Raw genomic sequence first — 27,410 nt, 5'->3', positions numbered from 1 at the left:
GTGACCAATTAATTACAATAAAAAAAAAGAAACATAATTCAGTATTCTAGATATCTGGACAATTTCGGATCAAATAGATTGCACGTTTCGTGAAATCCGGATTACGTTTAGCATTTGGTCCCTGGGCTGATAGTCAATTTAACACTTTTAATGGTGGGTCACTTTTTGCAGAACTGACCGTCACTTTTCAAATTTATACCATGACCTCACCAAGACTTGAATTTGAGCTGTTCCAGTTTAAAAGTGGGCGGCGTATAGGCTTCTACCGTTTCCGCCCTCGATCGACACCGTATGGGATGTCTAGGGTTTTATATAAGACTAAATAAACAAACTTTTTCTCTAAAAAATCTCTTTCTCTCTCTTATTTTTCAAGACTGACCCCCAAGATAGCATCAGAGAGTCAAAAATCATGCCTCACTGCGTATGGGTAGCCTAAGTTGCCTGATTTCGAACAACTCGACAACCGTGGCCGCCAACCGTGGCCGCCAACCGTGGCCGCCAACCGTGCGGCTCGCCAGATATCGAAAATACATGAAAAATTTACACATTGGCGTGGTCAGTGAGTGGTCATAATGGTCAAGTTCAAGATCAATATCGAATCGGACCCATACCGCCCAGTCGATGTCATGAAACAACGTGGTATACTTTCTCTTGTCATATCCAACAATTTGAAGACATAGAAAATAAACCAGTTTATGACTCATATTTCGTCACAAACTTGGACTTGAACTTGACTATGTTCTTGAAAATAACCGAAGCGTGACCACAATTAACAAACCCCCCAGAAAACTCCCCAGAACAAGATTTGATGTTCGAACTTCGAAACGATGAATAATTACACAGAATACCGTACAAATCGACGTCTGATGTTCTGGCAGAATTTCTGACTACAATTCCAGCTCGGAAAATATCTGGAAATAACCACTTTTTCGGCATTCGTATTTTCGGCCGAACTCCTCACGTAAGATCGTCGGTACTCGAAAATTGTCATGCCTTATATCTTCAAATTAGGTATCATATAAATTAGAGGATAGCTGGTTTTCCATAGAAACCAAAAGCAGCCCGCTACGACATATGTCTTTGGAGAAATTGAGAGATGAACTTGAACTTGTGTCACCAGTGACCCCCCCCACCCATTAAAAGGGTTAAATATATACTTTCAAGTAAATACGGTATGCCGGATTTAGACTTGGATTCAGTCCTATGATACCAACTGAATTTGAGAGTCAAATTTGGAATTGATCAAGATTAGATAAGTAGAAGTAAAGGAAAACTACTTGAGTGCTTTGGAAAAGTAGAAGTACTTCGTTACTGACAACACCGATATTGGGATCTGTGGTGAGCATTGAATATACGACAAAGTATAAACAAGTTGAAAATAACGACAGTAGTTTTGTAAGAATCTGCCCTTGAGTTGCGATAATTGCGACTCTGTGATGCTGGATAGTGGAGTAGCAGGCGCTCCATAGGAGCAGTTAGTGCTGACGAGTAAATTACAATATATTTGCCAATAGTTATAGTCATGAAAGTCATCATAAAGCTGGCTATATATGGTTTTTATGTTTGTAATTAGGGATGGTGTAAACGTGACGTTCACGTTTGAGTTCGGTGTGTGAACCTCATAAATACGGAGGTACGCGTTCGCAAGCGAAGCTTGGTAGATTCTACACTGTGACCCTTATTCACTATTACAATTTTTCTTGACATTATAATATCTTTGGTTGAAATTCCTTCCATCTAAACTTCGGACCACTCTCTGCATGGCGCTGGCAGCATGCCCTTTTCAAAATTTTTCTTTGGTTGGTTAGAAGAGTTTGTTCTTAATGGTCAAGTTTCCGTTTGTGAATATTTAGAGACCCTCTGCTGTGAACTTGATCCGCAAAAACAAATCAATGATTGGCATCAACGAAATTGATAAAAAGAATACACACCGTTGCGAAATGTGAAAATATAGCAGGCGTACGGGATCTATATTGATTTAATATGTTTATTGTATCATAAAAACCGAATCCGCCCAATTGGGGTGTTGTCTAGGCCCGGTGGTGAATCTACGATTGGGAAGGGGGGCTGGGCGAGACTTCCGGCACGCCTAAATAGAATATCGATACAACTGCTGCCGGCTAAAGAGACCACACTAATCAGGAAAGCTATCGGCTGCTGACATTAGTAATAAGCCATAGCACGCCTCGTCAAGGTTTGAGCCAAGCGCTGGATTAGGTCATATCTATTATTGCATAGTTGCAAGGACAGACTACATCGAAACTAAGTATCTGATTATCGGGATATGGGACAATTGATGATTGACCCATCTGTACGGAATCATCGTCTTGATTGGTACACGGATTTCCACGTCTACTCGCTATAACCATTGAAAAAAGCACTTAAACCAAAGAGGGGGGCTTCGACCATAGGGGCCCTGGGCGACCGCCCACCTCACCCACCCCAAAGGCCACCACTGGATAGGCCTATTGTATAACGTAATCCTGAGGTAACATGTAGCAAGCATAGCACTCTGATAAATCCGATCGATTACAATGCAGCAATAGTCTGACGCCAAACATTGCCCGGTCTAGCCTATATACCTTTAAGGCGTACGTACGCTTATATTACCTTGCAAGCCAACGTCGAAATTTTTGGCAAAGCGACGGAAAATATTGATTTGATGAAATTTCATAGAATTTGAGTGTTCAAATTGATACATTTGGTGATGCTCAAAATGTCCGCTTTTACTTCCGCATTGCGTCGAAATGTGGCCTGAGTCGTCGCTAGCTATCATGTAAAATGTACGTACATAAATATGTTACTGTACTGAAATGTAGGGTCAGAATTAGTTATATGACGTCGCGTGACGTCATAGGTTCGTGATCACATAGAACCTTTCAAAAAGGTTCGCGTTCACACGAACCGGAACCTTTCAGGAGTTCGCACGGTCCACGGTTGCAATAGCTATGTATACTTCTATATGTACTCACTACTCAATGGCGCTGATGTGTGCACACTACACAGTGCACTGTGCAGGCATAACTGGTCTGACGAATTACTTCTATGTATGGTTCCACGACGATTATAGCGGTCAAGTAACTACACTTAAAACTGAAGTATCCGTCTCCCATGTTGGGCAGCAGAATTCGAATAATTTGAAAACAGTTTTACCAAGCCATTACTCACATTTTTCAAATTGCTGGCATGCTGGTATAGTGTTATCTCAAACAGAACTTTCCTCCTGTATTGGACAGTGGACAGGGCATCCTAACCACAAGATAGTGTATATGTTAGATATTCTACATACTAAGATAACATTATAGTATAAACCCTATCGCAATCCCATCATTATAATGCGAATTTCATATTTGATACCCGTGGGAGTTATTCTGTCAGTAATTCTTGCGGATACAGTCTCAGGTAACTGTATGCTAGGCATTACAATTACAACAGAACGGTCAAATTTTTGTTTCATTCGATATCAGGGTGTCACCGAAAACGAAAGAAAAGAGCCCTCTATTACGACAATCAAGTAGTTAACTTCTTCCCTGGTTGCCTCCGCAGGCAATTGGCTAACCATGAGGGTTACGAAAATCAGAACTGGCACGGAAGTGTGAGCTACGCAGTTTTCCACAGCAACTGGTACGAAGCAACTGATGAATGCTGCATGTAAGAGTTGCTTAATACGAGACTTATTAGCTCGTCTATAGTATAAAAAGCGTTTACATATCAGTATCAATCGACGAACTTTATGATCCAGACTGCATTCCAAATGTATAATTAGCCGTAATGTTTCGAATATATTCATTTTAGAGGTGCAAGAGACACTGTGCAGTGTTGGACAGAAGCACTGCTGGACTTTGTAACGGGACGATCGCCAGTTCTGCGAGCTGCTCAGCGATGCGTCCGTGCATATAATGACGTCACAAGGAACGAGTTTACCCCCGAGCCAAGTAAGTTTAGGAAAATGGACTAATGCAGGGGTTCTCAACCCGCGGCCCGCGGGCCGCATGCGGCTCGCAGACGATTATTTTGCGGCCCTCGACATCTTTCAATAGGAACGCAATTAGTACTGCCACAGTATTGTTATGGAAGACCTATGTGTCACATTTGTCGAAGAAAAGTTGTTGTAACGAAGCGTAGAACCTTAAAATGAAACCACGATACTTTCTTCTGGAGTTGTACTGCCTGATCTGGCAGAAAATGTTGCTAGCTAGGATTCAAGCCCACCAATCCATATTTCGAGGCATTGTTAATATTGCCGAATACGTTACAGACGCGCATTGTTCAAAATTGCTTGGAATATCGCTAAACCCAAGAATCTGTTAGAGAAGGTGTGACTTCAATAAAACTTTAACGTACTGTGCGAATATTCGGTGTTTCCGGAACTTTGCAGCAAGTCCAACATCACCTGACAAATTTCGAAGCTAAAGTTGTCTGATTCAACAGTCGCCAGAAGAGTAACAGCAAAGTCAGTCGATCTTTTATCGCATGTTCTGAAACACGTCTCCACGTAGACTACTTAAGCCTAGCATTGGACGAATCCACCGACTACACACACGTGGCATAGCAAATTATCCAGGTGCGTTTTATCAGACTGGACATATTTCCAGAGGAAATGCAGACGGGTAAAACGTGGGGAGGGGACCAGTGAAAAAAGACATCAAATTTACAAAGCTGACTTGTGTAACTGTTACTGTAAGGCTCCAGTCATGGAAGGAAAGGAGAAGAGTTGATTGGTTTGCTCAGAAATGATCCCGAACGTCAGACTTCTTCCCATATCACTGAGAGTTCAAAGTGATATTGGCCTCATGTAACGAAACAGTTACCGTAATTTTATACTTGCTCGCTCACGCATTGAAACAGACTGTTCGGTTTTCTTGTGGAAGGGTTTGAAGCAGGGATATCTAGAACTAGGAGTTAGGTTGAAGGTGCAGATACCGACTTGGCAACGTATGCATGCACGCTCCATGAAGGGATTTACTTGCGCCACTGCAAGTTAGATATTCTCACAAAAAACAGTAACTGCAATGCTCGATAATGCATAAAAATGTACTAAATGCCCGTATAAGACTGGTAAATGGGCTATAGTAAACTAAATTGAATAGTAGCCCACAAATACACGGTGATAATGTTCTGCGGCCCGCATCCTCTTTCGCTGTTAAAATGCGGCCCGTTATACGAGGGAAGTTGAGAGTTCCTGGACAAATGAATTCGAAAGCCAGCGCCAACAACTTACTTGCTTATATTAGCATGGGTATCAAGTAGGCAAACGCATCAGGCGTTATCAAGAATTCATAATTAACCAAAATAATCAACCAATCAATCAACCAACCAAGATATGCCACTTCATTAGTCGTGCATCTAAACTTGTAGTCATATCGATGTTTCCAATCTGCGTTATGGGACCGCTCAAATCTCGAATTGAGATTTTAAGGTAAATCGATTTTTTGTTCGTGGAAGAGGCCAACTATAACGGACGGACAACATAAGTAGACCCAATTCGGTATTTGTTGTGACTCGGTAGACATTTTGATTAACTTTGTTAAAACATTACATTAACCAACTTTACTATAGTCTTTTTCATCTGGTCAAGACATACACAATGCACTATGCAATGTCACCCAGTGTTGGGATCAAGTCACTACCTTCGAGTCACGAGTCATCTCGAGTCATTGCACATTTTGACTCGAGTCAAGTCAAGTCAATCGATTTTCATACGTGACTCGAGTCAAGTCAAGTCACTCGTTTTTTGGAGGTGACTCGAGTCAAGTCGAGTCAAGTCAAGTCAAGTCACGAGTCAAGTCACGATTCGAGTCAAATTGAATTTTCGAAGTATATGTGATGATCCAAAGTCATTACATTTTGCTAACTGTGTGAAGGATAGATTAATTGGCCATTTATCTTGAATCAAATGACGATTATAAAGTTAAATATTCGTGCAAAAAGGTATCGTATCGCTCACGCACACGTAGAACTGATAGTAAAATACGTGAGTAACTGTATAGCTACATGCTACAGTCTGATTTTATCAGCCAATATAAAGGATCGAATACGAAGCCTCGAAGAGCTGAACAAATTGATGTGGTACAATATGCACTACCCACCTACACCTCTGTGAGAATATAAAGGCATAAACTATATTCGTTCGATTTAAATCATACAAAGAGTGTTGGTAAAGGTGAGCACTGCGCAATGTAAGCACTATAAGCTGCCTAAGAAACAGAGATACGATGCGATTAGATAAATCTACTGCTACTACGACAACGTAGGTGTGATGGTTTCGTAAGCGGTCAATTTATTTGTGATGTAACAATGGATGATCAGTGAAACTTACAATTATTGAAGACTGGTTGCTCTCGCAAGTGACACCGGCGTATCGCTAACAACCAAAACATACATAATATCGGGTGATTTAATCGACACCGTTTACTTAATGACTTGAAACTGACTCGTGAATTTTGCTCCGAGTCACGAGTCAATCCGCATTTCTGAGGCGTCGAGTCAAGTCAAGTCAAGTCATTTTTGCAAAGTGACTCGAGTCAAGTCAAGTCATACGAAAATGATGACTCGAGTCTGACTCGAGTCAAGTCATGACTCGAGTCATTCCAACACTGATGTCACCTAGGGTTGAAACCAAGAAGTCCATAAGATGAGTTTTCCTGAAGCTAGAGCCCCAAAGGGGCCTGGTTGCCCATCCAACAAGTCGCTGCTGAAGAGATTCAGCGTCCTAAACATAGAAGATATGCGGAAACTAGAAATCGCCAAGTTTATGTATCAGTTCCACTGCGGTCGTTGCCCCGAATATTTCAATGATTTCTTTAACTCGGAATCAAAAGCGCACAAGTACAACACACGCGCGTCCACGTCGTCCAAATATCATATGATCGACCGAAAAGATCATCGCTCTATAAAATATGCCGGACCTGATGTGTGGAACAGTATCCCGCTGGCCATCCGACAGTCGACGAGCATGTCCACATTCAAGTCGAAATACAAGCAATTACTATTAAATAAATACAGTGCATCCTCAAGATTACCGGACCACGGCTGACCAATCGATCTCGCTTCCCATGACATGCCGCTCTATTCTTGTCGCTTTCTTTTTCTATACTGTATTCTTTACTTTCATTCAGTGTGCAATGTGCATGTCTCCTCTTTACTACGCCTAGGCCGGGGGTTCTCAGCCCTTCCATGGCCATGGCCCATTTTCCTGTTTGAAAATGTGCTGTGGCCCACCTCCAATCTTAACGGCATATTATTGTTCAATGCGTGGTAATCGACGGCGACGATATGCCTATTACTCTAAAATAAGCGCATTTTTTCCTTATTTACTGATGAAATTAAAATATAAACATGTCGGGGCATGAAGTCGCGCGAAACGCGACGAAAATTTTCAAGTTGAATGAATACCTTCCAACAAACGACCAACGAAATAATCTTTGGCCCCTTCTAGTGCCCCCAACTGGGGGTTTGGGTGCGGCAGTTACGTCTCTGGTAGATCATATGCTACAAATTCTCAGTATTTTATGATCGTCCGCTGCTGCATTCGCTTCGCGAAACACAATGATCGAATTCCCGCATACATTGTGTGATTGGGATTTTAGTTCCACTATTGAGGGAAATAGTATATATTCATTCTGGGCCAGCTTCAAACAATTCATTGGTCAATGGGGTACTACAGAGGAGTGGAGGAAGATTTTCTTATTATGCATGCTGTCAATGTACATTGTATGTCACGTACTGAACCAACTGAAGTTGCGTTGTCGGAATATTCAATCCAGCGATACTATCTATTCATGTGTCTCTTACATTGTGTACATTGATTTCTAGGAATGAGATTTTAAACAAATATTATTGCGCTCCGCTGAATCCTCAATTCATTACTATTTGTTGCGGTGGTGCAGTATACCTCCACCAGAAGTTGCTAATAATTTGCAATTATGGCCATTTTTAACTTACAATAATACGACCCGCCGAAGTAAAGTAAATCTATACATCAATTACACTTCATTCCGAGGTTATTGCACACTCCTTTCAACAGTATACGACATTATGACCCTGCCGGAATAGGCTACTTGGTTACTTCAGCATTACCTTCCAGGGAATTTTATACGCGAAATTATTTTAGTTGCTGTTAGCCATAGGTATAGTCATAGCCAGTGGAAAAAGTCGCCGTTTCTGCCTCCCATTTTCGACTTTAAATGCTGACTCCATACGTACTACAACGTCTCATCAGATTCGGATGAAAAGCTTTATGTAGCCTACGTATAATAAACTAATATGAATTTATTTTTTAGCGATTAACTCAACAAATATTACTAAACTTACTTTATTTCTAAAATTTTCCAAATAGCTCTGTGGCCCACCTCAAATGCTCTTGTGGCCCACCCTTTGAGAACCCCTGGCCTAGGCCAAGGTGGGTGTCTGATTCCATTGACAAATCCAAGTCGCTTCGACATCTTCCTGTCTATTCATTGTATCGCATTTTTTGTGGTGTATTGAACTGATAAAATTGCTAATAAACCAATGATGATGGTGATGATGAAGTGTCATGTACCGTTCATATTCATACATTCTCGGACTTTGCTGCGGGCCTATAAATAAATACCCGCGTGATGGTGTAATTTGGACATCCCTGGTATTATGATATATCATTCGACATGAGATAAAAAGCTTAGCAATCTCGTATTTCTATGCAGGACATGGGGATATGTATCACCATTTTTGAAACCTCCTCATTGAACACCACACTGTTCGCTGATGATACTCACCTCCTTTCTTCCGCATCTTCGACGGCAGAGCTGGATGCACTGACTAGTGACCAAATGCCCAAAGTTCATGAGTGGACGGCCCAGAACAACCTTTGCATAAACGCTTCGAAATCCCAATTGCTGACAGTAAATTCAAAAAATAACCTAACCGTTAATATCGCTGGACAGCCCGTTTCCAACACAGATAATGCCAAATATCTCGGGGTTTTAATGGACTCGAACATGTCCTGGAAGAGTCATATTCAGTCCCTAGACACCAAATTATCACCGAAGTGCGGCCTGTTCTACAGCCTTAGGCGCTTCATGCCAGCATGGGTTCTTCTGATACTCTTTAAATCTTTAATCCAATCGAAGTTACATTATGGCATCCTGTGTTGGGGGGCTGCCAGTAAAACTGCACTCAAGCCACTGCAAAAACTACAGCATAAAGTACTCCGAATCATAGCTAGAGCCCCAAAGGGGCCTGGTTGCCCATCCAACAAGTCGCTGCTGAAGAGATTCAGCGTCCTAAACATAGAAGATATGCGGAAACTAGAAATCGCTAAGTTTATGTATCAGTTCCATTGCGGTCGTTGCCCCGAATATTTCAATGATTTCGTTACCTCGGAATCAAAAGCGCACAAGTAGCCTACAACACACGCGCGTCCACGTCGTCCAAATATCATATGATCGACCGAAAAGATCATCGCTCTATAAAATATGCCGGACCTGATGTGTGGAACAGTATCCCGCCGGCCATTCGACAGTCGACGAGCATGTCCACATTCAAGTCGAAATACAAGCAATTACTATTAAATAAATACAGTGCATCCTCAAGATTACCGGACCACGACTGACCTATCGATCTCGCTTCCCATGACATGCCGCCCTATTCTTGTCGCTTTCTTTTTCTATACTGTATTCTTTACTTTCATTCAATGTGCATGACTCCTCTTTACTACGCCTAGGCCAAGGTGGGTGTCTGATTCCATTGACAAATCCAAGTCGCTTCGACATCTTCCTGTCTATTCATTGTATCGCATTTTTTGTGGTGTATTGAACTGATAAAATTGCTAATAAACCAATGATGATGATGATGATGATGATGATGATATCTTTATTTGATATGCGCATTGAAAATTCCATCTTATGAAATTCGATGCTATACCATTCCGACACCCATATACTGAATCAACCGAGCAACCACGGAGCCGCTTTCAAACAGACGAAATTAATATTTCTTTCATTTTCAGAGCTGGATAAAAATATGAAAGCAGTCATGATTCTCAAGTATGAGTTACGATTGCGACAATGTTAATTGCTGGTATCTTCTTTCACAGCATATCCGGAGGGTTTTTTCATCACCGATTCGCCATCCTGCCCACCAATAAATCAGACTGCGTTCAGCGTCGCAATGAAGAACACAATATACATTGCAAATAGACAAGACAGAACACTGAGCGATTTCGATGACGTTGTGCATTTTACTCAGCGGGATATGGTCTGCGGGTGAGTGCTGGAATAAAGGCATTGTCTGTTTCAATAGAATTTCCGACAAAAGGTCAGTAAGGGGAATCACATCTTCAGGCACATCCTTGTCGAAACCTTAACATTCCAGCCTCTCCATTCAACTCTCTCTGTAGATGAGTTTGCCAACCAACCGAGATATCAATAGGGCTGGTCACAATGATTCGATTACGCGAATCTGAATTGAGCATTAATTGTAATGATTCCAGTGCTGTAGTAAAATATATGATTTTTACGAGTATTGAAATTATACGGTTCATGCCTTTAAGAGTTAATTTAAATAAATGATAATAAGTTGCGCTCCTATTATCCACTGTGGAAGACTGTAAACCTCGATTGGTCGTATCGCTGCATGCGGAATATGTAGTACAAAATTTAGCCGCTAGTGTGTGCCAGAGATCGTTAACTTTTGTAGGTCCAAGGATTTATAACTCGCCAATAGAGCGCAGAGGTTTATCATTTGCATCATTTTGTCGGGATTTTTAGTCTCAGCTCATTTCTAGATATTGAGAGTATGGTTTGGTATTTATTTTGCACTAGTGTTGCTGTTTTTTACTTTTACTGTTGTGCGTTTGCGTTTTGTTATTTATTCTTTTGTTAAAGTGTTACTAACTGACAGTTGGTTTAATATACACTATCATTACGCCTTGACTACAGCTGACCTGAAGACTACACATCTTGCGGCGGTCGTGTCGCTGTATTTGTTTTTTTGCTTATTTGTGTAAACTTACATCGTACAAATAATGAAATATGTCTGTCTGTCAGTACAACGCTATGCAATGCATATGCACTAGTGCGGAGCGTATCGACAAATTCTCTGGTCTGGCTCCGATCCGATTTGCCAATTCTCTGGTCCGGCTCCGGCCGTATCAGGAAAAAGTTCTGATCCGGCTCCTGCCAAAAATAAAAAAGTCTTGCCGGAATTCCGGCCCAACACGGTACGGTGATTCCGTGAATTCAAAAATATGGCTCGTTTCTTTTCGCACTGGCTTGGCGGTTACTTGCTTGTTGTTGGTTGGTAGTTATTTAGTTACAAACGTCATGCTTATCCATAAAGATTCTGGCCCTATCAAAAAAGTACTGATCCGGCTCCGGCCGTATCAGAAAAAGTACTGATCCGGCTCCAATCCAGTCCGGCCAAAATTGAAAAAATCCGGCCGGATATCCAATCCAGCTCCGGTCCATGCTCCGCACTAATATGCATATTTAGTGGAAATTACATTTCTGTGAAGTGGTGATCAACCCCCATCATTGTCACAAAGTGCAATGAAATAAGTATGCTTTCCAAAGCCTCAATAACGTGACGTAATAACCTGGAAATTGACGTAATAACCTGGAATTTAGCAACTATGATGCGTCGCTAATGTCTACTGTTGGGATGTTTTACAAATTGACATCGCCTTTTATAGAACATGCTCCTGTACACAGCTAGAAACAGAGGATGCGGATTTCGAATTCATCGGAGGGGTAGCCTGCGGACAATGCTGGGCAACCAAGCTGAGCCTCGGCGTGAAAAAGACATCGCGGCTACGCGACCCAGCAAAACGAGTAGCGCGGGAATACGGTGGATTAAGGAAGTGTCCCAAAAGAGAGTATAAGTGAACACAGGCAGAAGAGACCCGCGATATGACTTCTTTGGTAGACTATTTCATCACACGAGCCAAAGATTAGCAAAAAAATATATGCTATTGCTTATATTAACATCCCTTGGTCGATGATGATACATAGTTACATACTAATACGAAATCTCTTTATCAAGTGTCTTATAGGAAATAATCCGGTTCTCTAACAACAATTAACCTTAGATTGCAGCATGCCGTCAGCATTGGTTAAGCATATGGAACACTGAAACAACGACAACATTGAAGCGACAGTTTTCATATAGACGAAGTCAATAAGCGACGAAAATGAATAATATCATTCGCCAAAAGCTATATCAATGTCGTCCACGTTCATTTACTGTGACTAACGTTTTCATTCGTGTGAATAGATGTTATTCATGTAAATATATCTTCGGTCTAATTTAAGCTATACATGATCTCTATTTTGGGATGTAAAAGCAGATTTGTTGACATCGATGTGGGCAATGATCGATTGTTGACCGCGATTGGCAATTCCCGTCCCATTTTAGTCGTGAATGGTATTGACCTATTAGATATAGCCTCGGGGAATGCAGAATAATAAAAACACATTCAGAATTTGTACTTATGCAATAGAAAACGACATATTACAGTTTCATTCAATGTATTCACAACGGACCAATGGGAGGGAAGACGTCTGCGTAAATTTCAAATGTATTCTTCATCGAGTTGGAACGGATTTATATAGGAACGTTGTTTAGCATTGACTAATGGAAAATTGCTTACGGCAACTGGTTTTGTTTTAGTCGGTTACATCAGTGATCTTCAACCGGAGTCCACGGTGTATCCCAGGGTGTATGAAAATTGACATGGGATGCACAGCACAAAGTACAAAAGGGTGCACAAGGGTGCATGGCAAGCATTTTACTTGAAATCAGTGGTTTATATCTTGCGGCAGAAACTCGTGATTATATCGACCTAATTTCAATAACCAGCTTCTTCAAGGGACCATAGTTGGCAGTCAGATGATATAGTGACGACCTTTTTTTAGTCCGTACACACATATTATGCAGTATGAACACGGATATTTGACGACTTTTTTAGTTGTCACGTGCAGTTTATGTAGTTTGACCTGACATGGGTACATGAGTCAGAGCTACAACTTTGAAGGGCGCACCAGACCAAAATAGGTTAAATAGCACTGGGTTATAGTATATAACACGGGAATTGTATGATGTAGTCATGTAGTGTAATGGCCATAGGTTCAGAAGTTCCTGTGCGAATAGCTCGATAAGGATAAAATGTTGTATGATGCATAATTATCATGGAACACTATTTTTCAGGCACCATATTATAGTGGACAGTAGTAAAGTCGTCGGTTGAAATCCACAGTATACTGTCGAAGATGGCGAAAATCTTAGCCTTGTTACTGTCTTTGATGTTATTTTACACTCTCACGAATAACACGGCCTCAGGTAAAATGTAACAAGTGTTGATAGCTGAACAATAATCATTACCATTGCGATTGTTCCAAGCTTTTGTTGTGAAAAGATCTGGGCGCTACAATAAGTACATACAATATACGATACATGCTGCTTTTCAGACATCGGCTGATTCCGTCATCAATGTCATCGATTGCGATTACGATTACTTATGAATCACGCGATTGCGATTACGATTACACGGGAAAGTAACCACGGTTACTCCCGATACAATTTATTTTGCATCTGAGAACTTGAAACTTGAACACTATTGGAAGATAAAATTATAACGCGTGCGACAAGAAGGCCTCAAGACGAAACAACATTCTTTTTTAATGTGACGCCATTTGGCTGTTACGTCACAATGTATACATTGGTAAACTGATGATGTCTCGTGCTCGTTCCCGACGAATTTAATTCCAGCTAGAACTAGGGCTGGGCAAAATCGAGTACCTGAATGATCCGATTCTGAATCACGTATTACGCCTCGAGTCGAGTCGAGTATTCGAGAGTCACTCATTATGACGTCACAACAGAATGTACTATGTCAAAGTTCAAATATGTACCTTTTATGCCACCACAAAGAACCTAACGCCTGCCATCCATCACATTAAAGATACTTCGGTATTTTTTTCGATCACACAGATTTCACTGCACTTCTTGACAATATTGTGGGATGATCATGACTTCGGAAATGTGTTATTTCGAGTAACGTTCGTAGCTTTGTATTGTGTCTCGCATGCTGCGACACGTCCGTCGTCCAATCAAGATTTCAAGACTTCCTCAGTGGAAAATAGTATCGAAACTATAATTATCGTTAGTAAATTAACCTTCGTTGCGAGGAGCGTATGACTTCAGTATTCGAAAAATCGTATTTTACTATACTCGATTCGAATCATTAAAATTAATACTCGGTGCAGATTCGAGCACTCGAATCATTGTGGCCAGCCCTAGCTACAACCCGCGCAAACATGGTTTATAAGTGGATGGCGATAGCTGCAGATGCAAATGTTGAGTGAAGAATTGAGAAATAAGTATTGGTGTCCGTTCCAAGAAAAGCCATATGAACATAAGATCAAGCGAATATAAAATTCAGCCACAATGAAGAGTGCTTCTCGTAATTGAATATACGTATGCCTGTTGCCTACAACCCACCAACGGACATTGCGATTCGATTATGATTTACATCAGCATTGAGCAGTCGTTGAATTTTAATGCTTCGATATGGAAATAGTAATGTTTTATATTTGATAAGTATAGAATTTCAAATCTTTGCCCTGTGTAGGCTATATTCTCCTCGCCAATTTAGTAGCACCGTTCAAATCAGGGCTTTGGAGCCGGAGCCGGAGCCCGGAGCCGGAGCCCCGGAGCCGTGTATTTTCACCGGAGCTGGAGCCGGAGCCAGAGCTCTACATAAAATTCAGCAGGAGCCGGAGCCGGAGCTGGAGCCCGTTATTTGAGGAGTAGCTCCGGCTCCGACGTATTTCATAAGATGCTATTATATATGCAAAAACCCCATCTGCTGATTTATCATAATTGAACAGCAGGCCTGAATTTTAATGCTATGCACATCAATGGTATAGAGCAGGGGTGAGCAAACTTTTGAGGTCGCGGGCCGCATTCAACATCTGAATCCATTCGCGGGCCGCACCAAAACGCAATATTGGTATTTGATCACATAGCGAGGACATGGAGATAATATATAGGCTTATTTAAAAAACCAAACATTGCTTTGATGATATCGTACACGCGTCAGAACAGTGGCGAGATTTCATAGGCTAGTCGAACTCAATAACCAATGAGTCAAAACTGTAGAGATGAAAGTCGATTGTCCCCATTTTTAGAACAGGATTGAAATTTGAATCTGTGAGCAGCTAACTGCTCATAGATACTCTAATGCCACTTTGGTTTAGTGCCAGGACACACAATGCTGACAGCGTCATAACCATGTTAGCATCAAACACGCTTCTACTATGTGTAGATAAAATATAAATACCCTAATTCTACGCATACAGAGAACGAACCGGATAGTTTGATGACATGAAAGATGACGACTGTTGATGAGAGATTTTAAAATATGAACTTGATACTAAACATAGAGCCGTAACTGGGGATTGCATATAAATCGCGCATAGCGTGAAAAATTTTTTCATTTGAGCTCAGCTTCGCGGCCTCTTTCAGATGCTTTCACGCCCCCAAGGGAGCGAGCCCCTCAGTTTGAGAACCACTGCCTTAGAATTATCATGTTGCAATATACTAAGAAAAAGTTACATTAATTCGATTTTTAGTAAGCATTTTATCAATATTTTTAATAAGTTTCTTTAGACTCCCGCGGGCCGTAGTTTGCCCACCCCTGGCATAGAGTAAAGTGCGTTCTAGTGCAACTATGATGTTATCGACAATTGATAAGTATTCATTATGACGTCACAAGCCGGCACGGCGGCACCTATGTCTTCGTTGCTACATCGGATGTTACTGGCGGCTGACAGACTCTAGATCAGGGGTGGGCAAACTTTTGAGCTCGCGGGCCGCATTCAACATGTCAATTCATTCGCGGGCCGCACTATATAAAATTGGGATTATAAACCAAAACGCAACATTGGTATTTGATTATACAGTGAGGACATGGAGATCATATGTAAGCTTATTTAAAACAATCCAAACACTGCTTTCATGATATCGTACACGCGTCTTAGACAGTGGCGAGATTTCATAGGCTGGTAGACCTCAATAATCAATTTGTCAAAACTATACAGTGACGAGAGTCGGTTGTCCTGAATTTTAGAACAGGATTGAAATTTAAATCTGTGAGCAGCGATCTGTTCATAGATTTATTAATTCCACTTTTGGTTCACTTCCAGGACACACAATGCTGACAGCATCATAACCAAGTTAGCTTCAAACACGCTTCTACTATGTGTAGATCAAATGTAAATACCCTAATTCTACGCATGCAGAGAATGAATATACCTAAGACACTCACTGAAATAATTAAAACTGGAGTGGCCAATCTGAAATCACACCCGTAATCCGAATTATGTCAATCTCGTTTAGGATTTCTGTGATGTTTAACAGTTGAAACCTTACAATTTTCGGGGGCCTTGAGATCGGGCTGTCGGGCCAGAAATTAAACATAAACATATTATAGGAAGTATTTACCTTAGAATAGTGGTTCTCAAACTTTTTTATACACGCCCCCCCTTATGATGGTAAAAGATTTCGCGGCCACCTTATCGTCATATCACAAAACGCAACCAGAATGCTAGCAAACCTAACGGAGAGTTTAATTGCATGGAAGGTTACGACTGCGGATGAGAGCTTTTTAAATATGAAATTCAGACTAAATACAAAGCAATAATTATGAATGGGATGTAGGCCTAAATCGCGCGAAGCACGAAAAAAATTCAGGTGAGCTCAACTTTGCGCCCCCTTCAGATGCTTTCACGCCCCCAAAGGGGTGCGCCCCCCAGTTTGAGAACCACTGCCTTAGAATTATCCTGGTGAAATATACTAAGAAAAAAGTTTAATCAAGTCCCTGCACTAATTCGATTTCTAGTACGCATTTTATCAATATTTTTATTAAGTTTCTTTAGACTCTCGCGGGCCGCACAGAACGGTGTGGAGGGCCGCATGCGGCCCGCGGGCCGTAGTTTGCCCACCCCTGCTCTAGATTACTATAGATCAGTGCTCTTCAACCTTTTTCGTCGTGGTACACCCTTTTATGGTTTACTTGAAACTGGTGCACCCCTGACCGGATAACTAACCTAGACCGGGGGAGTTCAAGAGTATATTTTTAAAAATTTGTTCAACTTCATTCAATTTTTTTCGCCCTACGCTCGATTTAAGGTCAAATTTCTTAATTATTAGGTAGCCTTCCCCAAGAAAAAATATGCAAGATTAATAGCGATGGGCATTTCGGTGTCGGCCATTACCGCGCCACGACGCTCCAAGACATATGAAGTTTTAGGTCATGTAGCAAAATGCGGTCCGAGAAGTGTGCCAGAATAATCGGCAGCGAGAAAACATTGGCCAAAAAGGACCACCCTTGTGCTGACTGAAAACCCGAGGAGACAAAAAGGCCCGCCCGAATTATTTTTATTTACGGGCCTTACATTTTCTAAAACATTTCATTTTGATTGTAAATCTTAAAGTAACTCTGATTACCTGGGCAGAGAGAGAGAATAACAAAATTTATAACAATATGTATGCAATTTCTGATATTACTGACGGATTCAATCACGAATTATAGAAAATTTCACGCCTCGCGCGATCTTACGCTATAAACTAGCCAACTAACGCGCATAACAAATTGCGCTGAGTAGCGGTTAAAACGTAGACCGTGACGAGGGGTCTACTGTTTGGTTTATGACGCTATGGGGGCCCAATACCAACGTTTTTTTTTAGGGGAGGGGGGGCTGACGAAGTGCTGTTTCGGGTAGCACCAGGTAGCACAGTGGTTCTCAAACTAGACCCCCTCGAGACACCCTGGCTACGCCCTGTAATGATGTACACTGCGCTATTTATAAGGAGCTCACAGAAAGTACAAATTCAATATTTCTGAACCGTTGCAGTGGTTTCCTCAAGCATCATTATAGACGGATATTGCAAGCGGAACACATGTCATCTCCATCCTTTTCTACTCCAAAAAGTATCAAAAAGTCCATACCAACATTTAAGTGATGTGCACAAACATATGCTTATGATACACCAAAAGGAATATAGCTTACAACAGGGGCGGGCAACATACGGCCCGCGAAGTGATTTTGTCCGGCCCGCGGACAGTTTTCCATCTTATATGATAATATGGCCCGCGGCTACAGTCTGCCAAGATTCCCCGCTACTTGCTTACTACGTCAAATTTTAGTGACTGTATGTTATTATATACAATATACAATATACATGTATGCGCACTGCGCAGCATGCGAGAGTGGAGCTTACGCGTAAGTTCGTTGAACCGGGAAGACTTGAATTATCGGCATTTACGATGTACTCAACCCAAATATCGTTTGTGGTAATCATGGCGTTTGTCGACTACAATGGTCATTTACACCAGGCCGATATTTCTTACTTTTGATTCCGTAGCCGCCGACTCGTAACACGGCACACTTCTAGGCTTTTGTAAGACACCGCTTATGCCAGGGGTCGCCTACTCAAAACGGGTCGCGGACCACTTTTCAAATTTCGTAGAAGCCGCGGTCCGCATGGATTCAATATCGAGATAAAATAGGCCACATAGTTGAACAACGACGCTATCTCGTAATCTACTCAGCCCTAATGAATTGATATCTTGATAAATTTGGGGTTCCGGGCTTATCGAACGTCTTGAAATCTTAATTAGTGATTGCACCGTGTGTTGAGTGATCAGAGAGAAACAGACATGGCGGCGCCGGATGACAATGCTGTTCTCGAATCCACATTGTCTTCGTCATTATGGGCGAGAAATGGCTTTGAAGTGAAATTGATGCCGTTAACATACATTCATTAAATACGATTTACACCTTGTATATGTGGATAAATGGGCGAATAATGTGTCGATTCAACAATCCGGCGCGCCAAATGCTTAATTCTCATATATCCGGCCCGCCGACGGGCGGCTTACAAGCTCGTACAGCTGATATGAACATATTTTACGATAATGCACGCCCGGTCAACATATTGATGTTCTGAAGCATATAATTGCCTGTTTATTGTGATAGCTATATAGTCATCGGTCCATTTTAATTCGGATCTGGTACACCCCTGTACACCCCATGTGAGTGGTACACCCTTTTAAAATTTTGGTAGACCTTAGGGCAGGGGTGGGCAAACTACGGCCCGCGGGCCGCATGCGGCCCGCAACTCCATTCTGTGCGGCCCGCGAGAGCCTAAGGAAACTTGTTAAAAATATTGATAAAATGCGTAGTAAATATCGTATTAATGCAGGGACTTGATTAAACTTTTTCTTAGTAAATTTCACCATGACAATTCTAAGGCAGTGGTTCTCAAACAGGGGGCACGCTCCTTGGGTTTCGAAAGCATCTGAAAGGGGGGCCCGAAGCTGAGCCCAACTGAAAAAATTTTTCGCGCTCCGCGCGATTTACACAGAATTCATTGCTCTGTATTTAGTACGAATTTCATATCTGAAAGTCTCTTGTCCACAGTCGTAACCTTCCACGCCATCAAACTATCCGTTGGGTTAGCTATAGCATCCTGGTTCCGTTTTGTGATTTAACGATAATTGGGCGGGAAATCTTTCACCATCATACGGGGGTCGTGTCTTAAAAAGTTGGAGAGCCACTGTGCTTCCTATATTGTTTTTATGTTCAATTTCTGGCACGACCATCCAGGGTTGTAATGACTCGAGTCCGACTCGAGTCACGATTTTTAGATGACTCGAGTCATTTACTCAAAATACTGAAATGATTCGACTCGACTTGGACTCGAGTCATTGCGCACTCGAACCAAATCATATGACTCGAGACTCAGACGGCCAATACTGAGATTTCATTGTAATTTCGAGGAATAGTAAAGTAATCACACTATTGGGATTTCGTCTATTAGTACTGGTAATTGAAAACGACCAGAAACTGCTAACAAATTATAAAGTAAAATTAGTATATTATAAATGCAATAGATTCGATATCACCAAACTGAGGTATAAAAAGTGGGTTATCAAGACATTTTACCTGTAAACTGGGCAGTCCACACAATGACTTGAACTTGGACTCGAGTCATCATACCAAGACTCAGACTCGACCCTCTCCATGCTGACTTGGACTCGGACTTGACTCGGTGGTGAATTACAAATGAATCGACTTTACTCGAGTCAAAACTACAAAATGAGATTGATTTGTGACTCGAACCCTTGTGACCTGGTTACAACCCTGCGACTATCTCAAGGCCCACGCAGTTTGAAAGGTTTCAACTGCTAAACATCACAGAAATCCAAAACGATATTGGCATAATTCGGATCACGAGTGTGAATTCAGATTGGCCAATCCATTCTTCAATTATTTTAGTGGTCTGCTTATTAAAAACGACTCGTGCGTGTCTTATGTAGATTCGTTTTCTGTGTCGTATTTATATTTCATATACACATAGTAGAAGCGTATCCGAAGCTAACATGGTTATGATGCTGTCAGCATTGTATGTCCTGGAACTGAACCCAAAGTGGAATTAGTAAATCTATGAACAGATCGCTGCTCACAGATTTAAATTTCAATCCTGTTCTAAGAATCGGGACAACCGTCTTCCATCTCTATAGCTTTGACAAATTGGTCATCGTGGTCGACCAGCTTATGAAATCTCGCCACTCTTTCTGACGCGCGTACGATATCATCAAAGCAATGTTTGGTTTGTTTTAAATTAGCGTATATATTATCTCCATGTCCTCACTATAATCAAATACCAATATTGCAATTTGGTTCATAATCCCAATTCTATATAGTGCGGCCCGCGAATGGATTCCGATGTTGAATGCGGCCCGCGAGCTCAAAAGTTTGCCCACCCCTGCCTTAGGGTGTACGAAAACCCCGGTTGAAGAGCACTGCTATAGATAACTAACCTATGGGTAGATTAGTAATCTATATAGACCAGGAATGGCCAACCTTTTCGGTTAAAGGGACACATGCAATTGATGAACGAGTGCGCGGTCCACTAGGCGCGCCAAGCGGGTAAAATTTTCAAAGTTTATAAATAAACTAGGTCAATAATATTATTACTTGAGTATATTGCGGGTCTACTGTATACCACCCGCTAGGCTCAGTTTGCAAGGACACGGCTATTCGGCGTCTGGCCACATCGATATCGAAGGTCTCCGATAATATGCGACAATCATTTTGTGCCTACATTTCACCGTCGACGATCTTTATGCAAGCGCAAACGCGAAAAGACGTTCTCCCGTAATTGCGAATACAGTTAGACTCAATCGGGTAAATTAGGCGTTTTTTCTTCATTTTCAGTAGGCGGTAGGCTACGAAGCAAGAAATCGTGTGACAATTAAACACGCGAAGCGTGAAGAAAAATTTCACTACTATTTTAGTTTATTGTAGTGTACGACGATTTACTGAAAATGTGACTGGACCCTGGATCTGCCAGTGCGTAGGAACTGATATTTTAGTTATCAACATCCCAAGTGTCGCAGCCAGACTTGTAATTTTTCGTTGGCATTGCAAGTTCACAATCTGAGTAATTCATTTTCGATAATATAATAGGAAATTACCTCGCGGGCCACATTTGGCCCGCGGGTTGGCCACCCCTGATATTGACAGGCCCATTCGATAATTTCCGAGCCGGAGCCGGAACTGGAGCCGGAGCAGTGGTAATGCGGCTCCGGAGCTGGAGCCGGAGCTAATGTATGATAGAAGAAAGCTCCGGAGCCGGAGCTGGAGCAGTTTAAATTTACGGCTGCTCCAAAGCCCTGGTTCAAACTGCGTTTAACAAAGCATAACCAAGCATCTATAATTAGGTTACAATTTGAAACTTAGCAGAATGACGGTTATTATCCTGCTCATATGCGGTAGTGGTGTCTGGTGTATATTGATATCCGTATACAATGCACGGTACTCTTTACACTGATTGGTTGATGTAATGACGAGTAAATATAGTACTGGTGATGTAATAATGAACAGTGGAGTGTGAAAATTCGACGTTTGCTCTAGCAATAACTTGATATAACGCATACAAATGTTCAGTTTATGTCCTAGTCCTCGTAAAAGTATAAAATAAATCGTTTTCTGCAAAGAAATCGACTATATCTGTGAAATAATCGATTACGATTACGATTACTTTATTATATTTTCGAATATAATCTATTGAGATTCTGATTATTTGAAAATGCTGTAATCGTCGTATTGAGTACGATTACCCCGTGTCTGGTCCCCCGTCTGTTAGCCCGTGACGGGACCAGTGACACATCCATTCTGAGCGTTTGGCATCCGTCCAGATACCAGCATTCGCCCTGTTATGTTGACTTTATTATGCATTCTTGAAACAACAGCACCAAATATCATGTTATAACTAAAACTGATCATAATTGACAATAACGCAACGTTTAGTCACTATATTCAATATTTGCGTGGAGAAAATTTCCTCTGTAGTCTGTAGTCTGTAGTCAATAGTTACCCTGGTGGTTGGTGAATTAGGAATAAAAATTATACGATTAAAGTATTATTTCAAGTAGACTATGCGAATTTGACAGATGTTATAGCACCATCCTTTTCCAAGTAAAGATTATTTTGCGAGTGTAGATAGAGCATACAGAAAGGATTGTTCACAAAACTCTTGGATTTATGCGCAAATATACAAAGTACAATTAGAACTGTTTATTGTCCGTGTTTAATGAAGAGTGTTCGGTTGTTCATATAAATCCAGACCGATTTTATGGTAGATATTGTTAGGATGTCATAGGAAAAGGAAAAGAAGAAGTGCTGCTGTAATCTACAGTGGACGAGTCGTCAATTTCTTTCTCGGGTGCTTGCAAAGGCAGTTATTCGGAAGAAGTGGTTACGGATCGTCTGACTGGAATGGCCTCGTTAGTTACGCCGTATTTCACAGCAGTTGGTACGAGACCGTCTCTGCAGATTGCATGTGAGTTTGCCAACTTAGCATACTACTTTTAGTAACCATAACCAGAGGTTATGTATTGGCCTACATAGCGGTTATGCATCTTTGAGCTATCGATATCAGTAACTTTGGCTTTGTTCCCGCTATACTATGATAACTGTATTTGTTTACTCATTATAGTCTATCTATAATTAATTATTTTTAGTGCAACCTGTTTGACAAGTGGGCTATATATATAGGATGCCGGGGCCGTACACAGGCTTTTTTAGTTGCTGCAAACCCACCGTCACATGAGTAGTAAGTCTAGTAATGGCGAGGGCGAGGTGTATCAATAAAATTCGTCAACGTACAAACCTGATCGCGCAGAGTAAAACTTTTTCACGTCATTATAACGCCTTTGGATAAAATTCTTTGCTCTTCAACTTCGGACTACTCTCCGCGAGAACTAAACGAACATGCACCTTGTCAATTTCAAAAATTATTTGCTCGAAAATTTGAGCAGAATGTTCAGCATTCCGTTTGTGAATCTTTATTGACTCTCTGCTTGGGGATTTGCCCGTAATCACACAATAGAAAGAACGAAACAAACTACTTCAGTGGTTTTTAACCTGTGTTCCGTGGAACAGCAGGGGTTCCGCGAGGCATAGTCTCAGGGGTTCCACAAGAGGGCAAGGCACACACGGGGAAGTTATAATAGAAACTCCTTCCTTTTGAAATACCGATTCTGTCTCCAAAATTAATAAATTAATTGCAGTGGTTCTTAGTCGTTGTTCCATGGAACACTAGGGATACCCTGAGCCAGCCTCAGGCGGGGTTCCCTGAGGTGACACGCATAACTCATACCTATGACTTGTGATGATACGCCCGTCTTGGCCATCCTTGGTTGCAGGCGCAGGATCGATCAATAGTCGAATTATAACCATTATTGTGGCGGTACGTCGTGTGCAATGGCAGACGTAGGGGAGGTTGGAATTCGAAAACGAAGCCCATTCTTTTTGAAATGCATATTGTATCACCAACATTTATAGCCTCCTTTGAAATCAAGCAATTGGTATTACGCTGTTGCGGTTTCGACCGAAGAATACGATGACAGTTTTCAAGGCTGGATCTACTCTACAATAACATATATACGGGCCACAGCGACCACGCCGCAAATCTTAGGCTTTAATTCATATTAACCGCCATAATTCATTAGCATAGACATTGAGCAGTTCTCATATAATGTGTAGATAGGTGCAAATGGACACAAAACTAGTTAATTTGTGATTAGAATGCCACTGCACCTGGTGCGGTGGTTTACTTGTCGTTTCGACAATACTTCTTATACGCAGGGGACAGCGCGATACAATCGCTTGTTGGATTGAGGCGTTAACTGGTTTCATGTCCGGAAGTTCACCACTTCTCCGCGCGTCCCAGAGATGTGTGAAAGCCTACAATGACATGATGAGAACTTCCGTAACTGCCGAGCCAGGTAACATATTTCCGTTCGGTTCCTCCGGAACGGCATCTAAGGTTATAATCGCAGTGCTTCGCATCTCAGACGCACTAACACAGGGGTGTCAAATATACGGCCCGTGGGCCGCATCCAGCCCGTCATACGATTTCATCCTTCCCGCGAAGCAATTTTGAGGAAATGGAAATGATACTCGTATCATCCAACACATTTATATCAAAAGTTATGATTTTTAATAAGGAGTAGTTTCACGTGAATAATCCCCCAAGACAGTAAATGTTGACCATGTTCAATTCTTCATATATCACAATGTGACCAACCACCTGACGGTAGTGCTGCGTTTTGCTAGATTGTCCCGATTAGGAAGAAGTGGGTGACACTGACACCAAATAACGATAAGGCAAGAAAGTACACACAAAGTTCATAATTTCCAGAAAAATAGTTGCTCCAAAAATCCAAAACGTCAATGCGCAATAGGGGTGTTCAAAAATGACTTTTATTCTCAAATTCTACTGGCTACTTGATAAAATTGTTAGGTTACCTAATTGAAGCCTTGCACACCAAATTTGGTTCGATTCCAACCAGTACCGCATTGCTACAGGAGAAGAAAGTTTTTAATTGTATAGCCTACTTGTGGGACAATTACCGCTGTAAAGGTAGAGTCGAGTAAAAGTGATGACCTTATTTTAGTCAACACAGTACAATAATTGTCCGAAAAATTTTCAAAATCACCACACCAGTTTTCTTTTTCGGTACTAGAGCTTTCAGAATTTTTGGAAAGTGTCGTCTTTTTCGGATCTCAAAATATGGTAACCCTAGTCAACGCTAGTGAAACGTTCGAAACGTTTCCAACCAAATTTATTTCAGATCAGTGGTGGCCCTACGATCGGGGGGCCCTGGGCGAGACTTCCGGGGAGGGCTATAAGTATGTAATCGCAGCTTATGGGGGCTCCGCCCCAGACCTCCCTTTCGCTTCTACTGTCACCAACTTAATATTTATGCGCAATACGGAACGGGATTACATGACGTGTATATGACACAATAATATGGCTTTGAAGCAGGCCGAAATATTGAATTGCTCAAGCTTCTAAGCCTTCTTTTATCATACATTGTCAAATTATATAAAAAAGTGAGCCACTTAACTATAACTCATGCCTTCATGTTGAAGGCTATTCGACCAGGGGGCCCCGGGCGACCGACCACCTCGCCCTCCCCAAAAGCTACCACTGTCGCAGATCCCTTGTTAGTAGACTTCTGACACACCGACCCTCGTGACATAGTAAGTTATTGACGTGGGGTTGCATTTAAAACAAAAATCATCCATGACGTCACGAATACTCGATTGTGACGTCATAGTAAATTGACATTGACAATTTAAAATATAGGGTTAATATAGCTCCTTTGACGAAATATCTGCACTATTAATGTTGAACCGACTATATTTTGAGGGTTCCAACCATACCATATCGATATACGTCGGCTCTATCGGGTGGTAATTGTCGGCAGGCTCATACAACATGCTTTTTGGAGAGTATTTACACAAATATGGCATAATTTTACCACTTGAAAAAACACATCTTTTTTTTAAATGCCTTTGTTTAAAACACTGTTTTAAACAAAGTGTTTTAAAACACCGTCTGTTTTAAATGCAACCCTATATTGACGTCGGAATAGCCTATACATTCCAAAACATAGGACAGGAGAGATGCTAGCACATTGTGCTGCTAATCGGAGAACTGACGGGGACTACTATCACGAATAAATCGTAGGTGACGTTAGTGTCCACGCTTACTGTCGTTTACGGGTCAACTATGTCAATTGCTATATGGTAATTCCTCGTTATTTTATTGATTTGCGTAATCGATATAAGCTAAGAACTGTGTGGGGAGGAGGCGTGGTAAACAAATTTAGCCTGTGGACTTTTATCCGTATGGATCACAGTAGGCTGCAACTGTGTTGAGCCGATTTCAAATTTCCCATTCGCTAATTATTACGGAATTCCCAGTGCGCATAGCCCAGGCCGCTAAGGCCTCGCTATATCGGGGATTCTGACTTCTTCGTGTTATTTAACAGTGTACCCAACAGGATTGCAAATATCCGATTCTCAGTCATGCCCGATCGTCAACCAGTCTGCATATACAATTGAATTTAAAGAAAATGCTCTAAACGAAACTTTCAACACAGAGGACACGACCCTGAACGAATTGACTGAAGTCATACAGTTCGTTCAAAACGACATGCTTTGCAAGTAAGTAAAATAAGCTAATTTGCGATGTGCAGCAAAAGCGTTAATCGAAATAAACTATCGCTATCGCTGTATACTCTAGAAACTGCTCGTGTGACAGCCTGGAAACTGACGACGCAATATTCGACTTCGAAGATGGTTTTTCCTGCGGGAATTGCTGGTCAACAAAATTGGTACTCGGTACAAGAATGACATCGAAAATCCGCAGGCCTGGTAAGTTGGCAGCGAGAAGACGAGGTGGATTGAGGAAGAGGAAAAAGAGCAGGCGGCTCAATGCGTAATTGGCACGACGTCAAAGTTTTGGTGGATCCTGAAAAAATAATTCGTGCGTGACTTGCAACTTGTCTGTGCCAAATAAAGCATGTTTTTTACCAGGCTACAACTTTCAACCAGATAGATGTGTCTGCTTTGGAACATTAATACTGACACGCTTTTGTTTCGATCGTGCGATTTAAAAGATGAAGTAAGGAATTACCATTAGCATGGCGCCGGGGCCTACGATGTGTTAAGTTTTTGTAGGCCCAAATGTCGCATAGTTCCTATAACTGTCTGGCGCTCAATGATATGTACTAGCATCTTTTAAAAAAACACCTGCGACGATGGTTGAACATACACAAAATGGTAAGCATATGGAATGGATTGGAAGGTTTACAGCTATGATATGGAAAGAGGTAACCATATATCCATAACGTTTTTGTTAGAATCAAGTTTGGTTTAGTCTAACACGTGCTAGCCATATATCCGCTCCAGTTGCGATAAGCAATATACCGGAGTTCATATATTTTTTGAAATGCGATACCGTCCCAATCCAGCATGGGTGGCCAACAAGATCCTCACAAGAATAGA

The 27,410-nt window shown here is 41.5% G+C and overlaps 2 protein-coding genes across 3 annotated transcripts; both read left to right on the top strand.

Moving 5' to 3' along the window:
- Positions 1-3,147: 3,147 nt before the first annotated feature.
- On the top strand, positions 3,148-12,293 carry LOC145441303 (uncharacterized). Of its 2 annotated transcripts, XM_080319128.1 has the most exons (6): positions 3,148-3,402; positions 3,468-3,651; positions 3,796-3,935; positions 10,076-10,244; positions 11,672-11,900; positions 12,068-12,293. In XM_080319128.1, the coding sequence occupies exons 1-5, from the start codon at positions 3,336-3,338 to the stop codon at positions 11,862-11,864; spliced, it is 753 nt and encodes a 250-aa protein (XP_080175254.1). In that variant the 5' UTR covers positions 3,148-3,335; the 3' UTR covers positions 11,865-11,900; positions 12,068-12,293. The 2 variants fall into 2 exon arrangements, with proteins under 2 accessions (XP_080175254.1, XP_080175253.1); XM_080319127.1 differs by having other exon boundaries at positions 3,154-3,402; positions 11,672-12,293.
- A 137-nt stretch (positions 12,294-12,430) lies between these two features.
- LOC145441302 (uncharacterized) lies at positions 12,431-26,907 on the top strand. Its single transcript, XM_080319126.1, has 5 exons — positions 12,431-13,317; positions 22,701-22,890; positions 24,198-24,337; positions 26,393-26,567; positions 26,647-26,907. Exons 1-5 carry the CDS (start codon positions 13,248-13,250, stop codon positions 26,843-26,845), a joined length of 774 nt encoding a protein of 257 aa, XP_080175252.1. The 5' UTR covers positions 12,431-13,247; the 3' UTR covers positions 26,846-26,907.
- The last annotated feature ends 503 nt before the right edge of the window (positions 26,908-27,410 follow it).

This window comes from Botryllus schlosseri, chromosome 6 (assembly GCF_051294905.1).
Source record: "Botryllus schlosseri isolate E-star chromosome 6, Bs_hap1, whole genome shotgun sequence".
NCBI classification, from domain to species: Eukaryota; Metazoa; Chordata; class Ascidiacea; order Stolidobranchia; family Styelidae; genus Botryllus; species Botryllus schlosseri.
The sequence above is the reverse complement of the archived record's forward strand: the minus strand, read 5'-3'. Positions and strand labels throughout refer to the sequence as shown.

Excerpts from the sequence above, each read along its gene's own strand:
- LOC145441303 (XM_080319128.1), top strand. The coding sequence starts at position 3,336 with ATGCGAATTTCATATTTGATACCCGTGGGAGTTATTCTGTCAGTAATT. Across the intron at positions 3,652-3,795 it reads GCAACTGATGAATGCTGCAT|AGGTGCAAGAGACACTGTGC; the intron begins GTAAGAGTTGCT and ends TATTCATTTTAG. Across the intron at positions 10,245-11,671 it reads CAGCGGGATATGGTCTGCGG|AACATGCTCCTGTACACAGC; the intron begins GTGAGTGCTGGA and ends CGCCTTTTATAG.
- LOC145441302 (XM_080319126.1), top strand. The coding sequence starts at position 13,248 with ATGGCGAAAATCTTAGCCTTGTTACTGTCTTTGATGTTATTTTACACT. Across the intron at positions 22,891-24,197 it reads ACCGTCTCTGCAGATTGCAT|GGGACAGCGCGATACAATCG; the intron begins GTGAGTTTGCCA and ends TCTTATACGCAG. Across the intron at positions 26,568-26,646 it reads CAAAACGACATGCTTTGCAA|AAACTGCTCGTGTGACAGCC; the intron begins GTAAGTAAAATA and ends TGTATACTCTAG.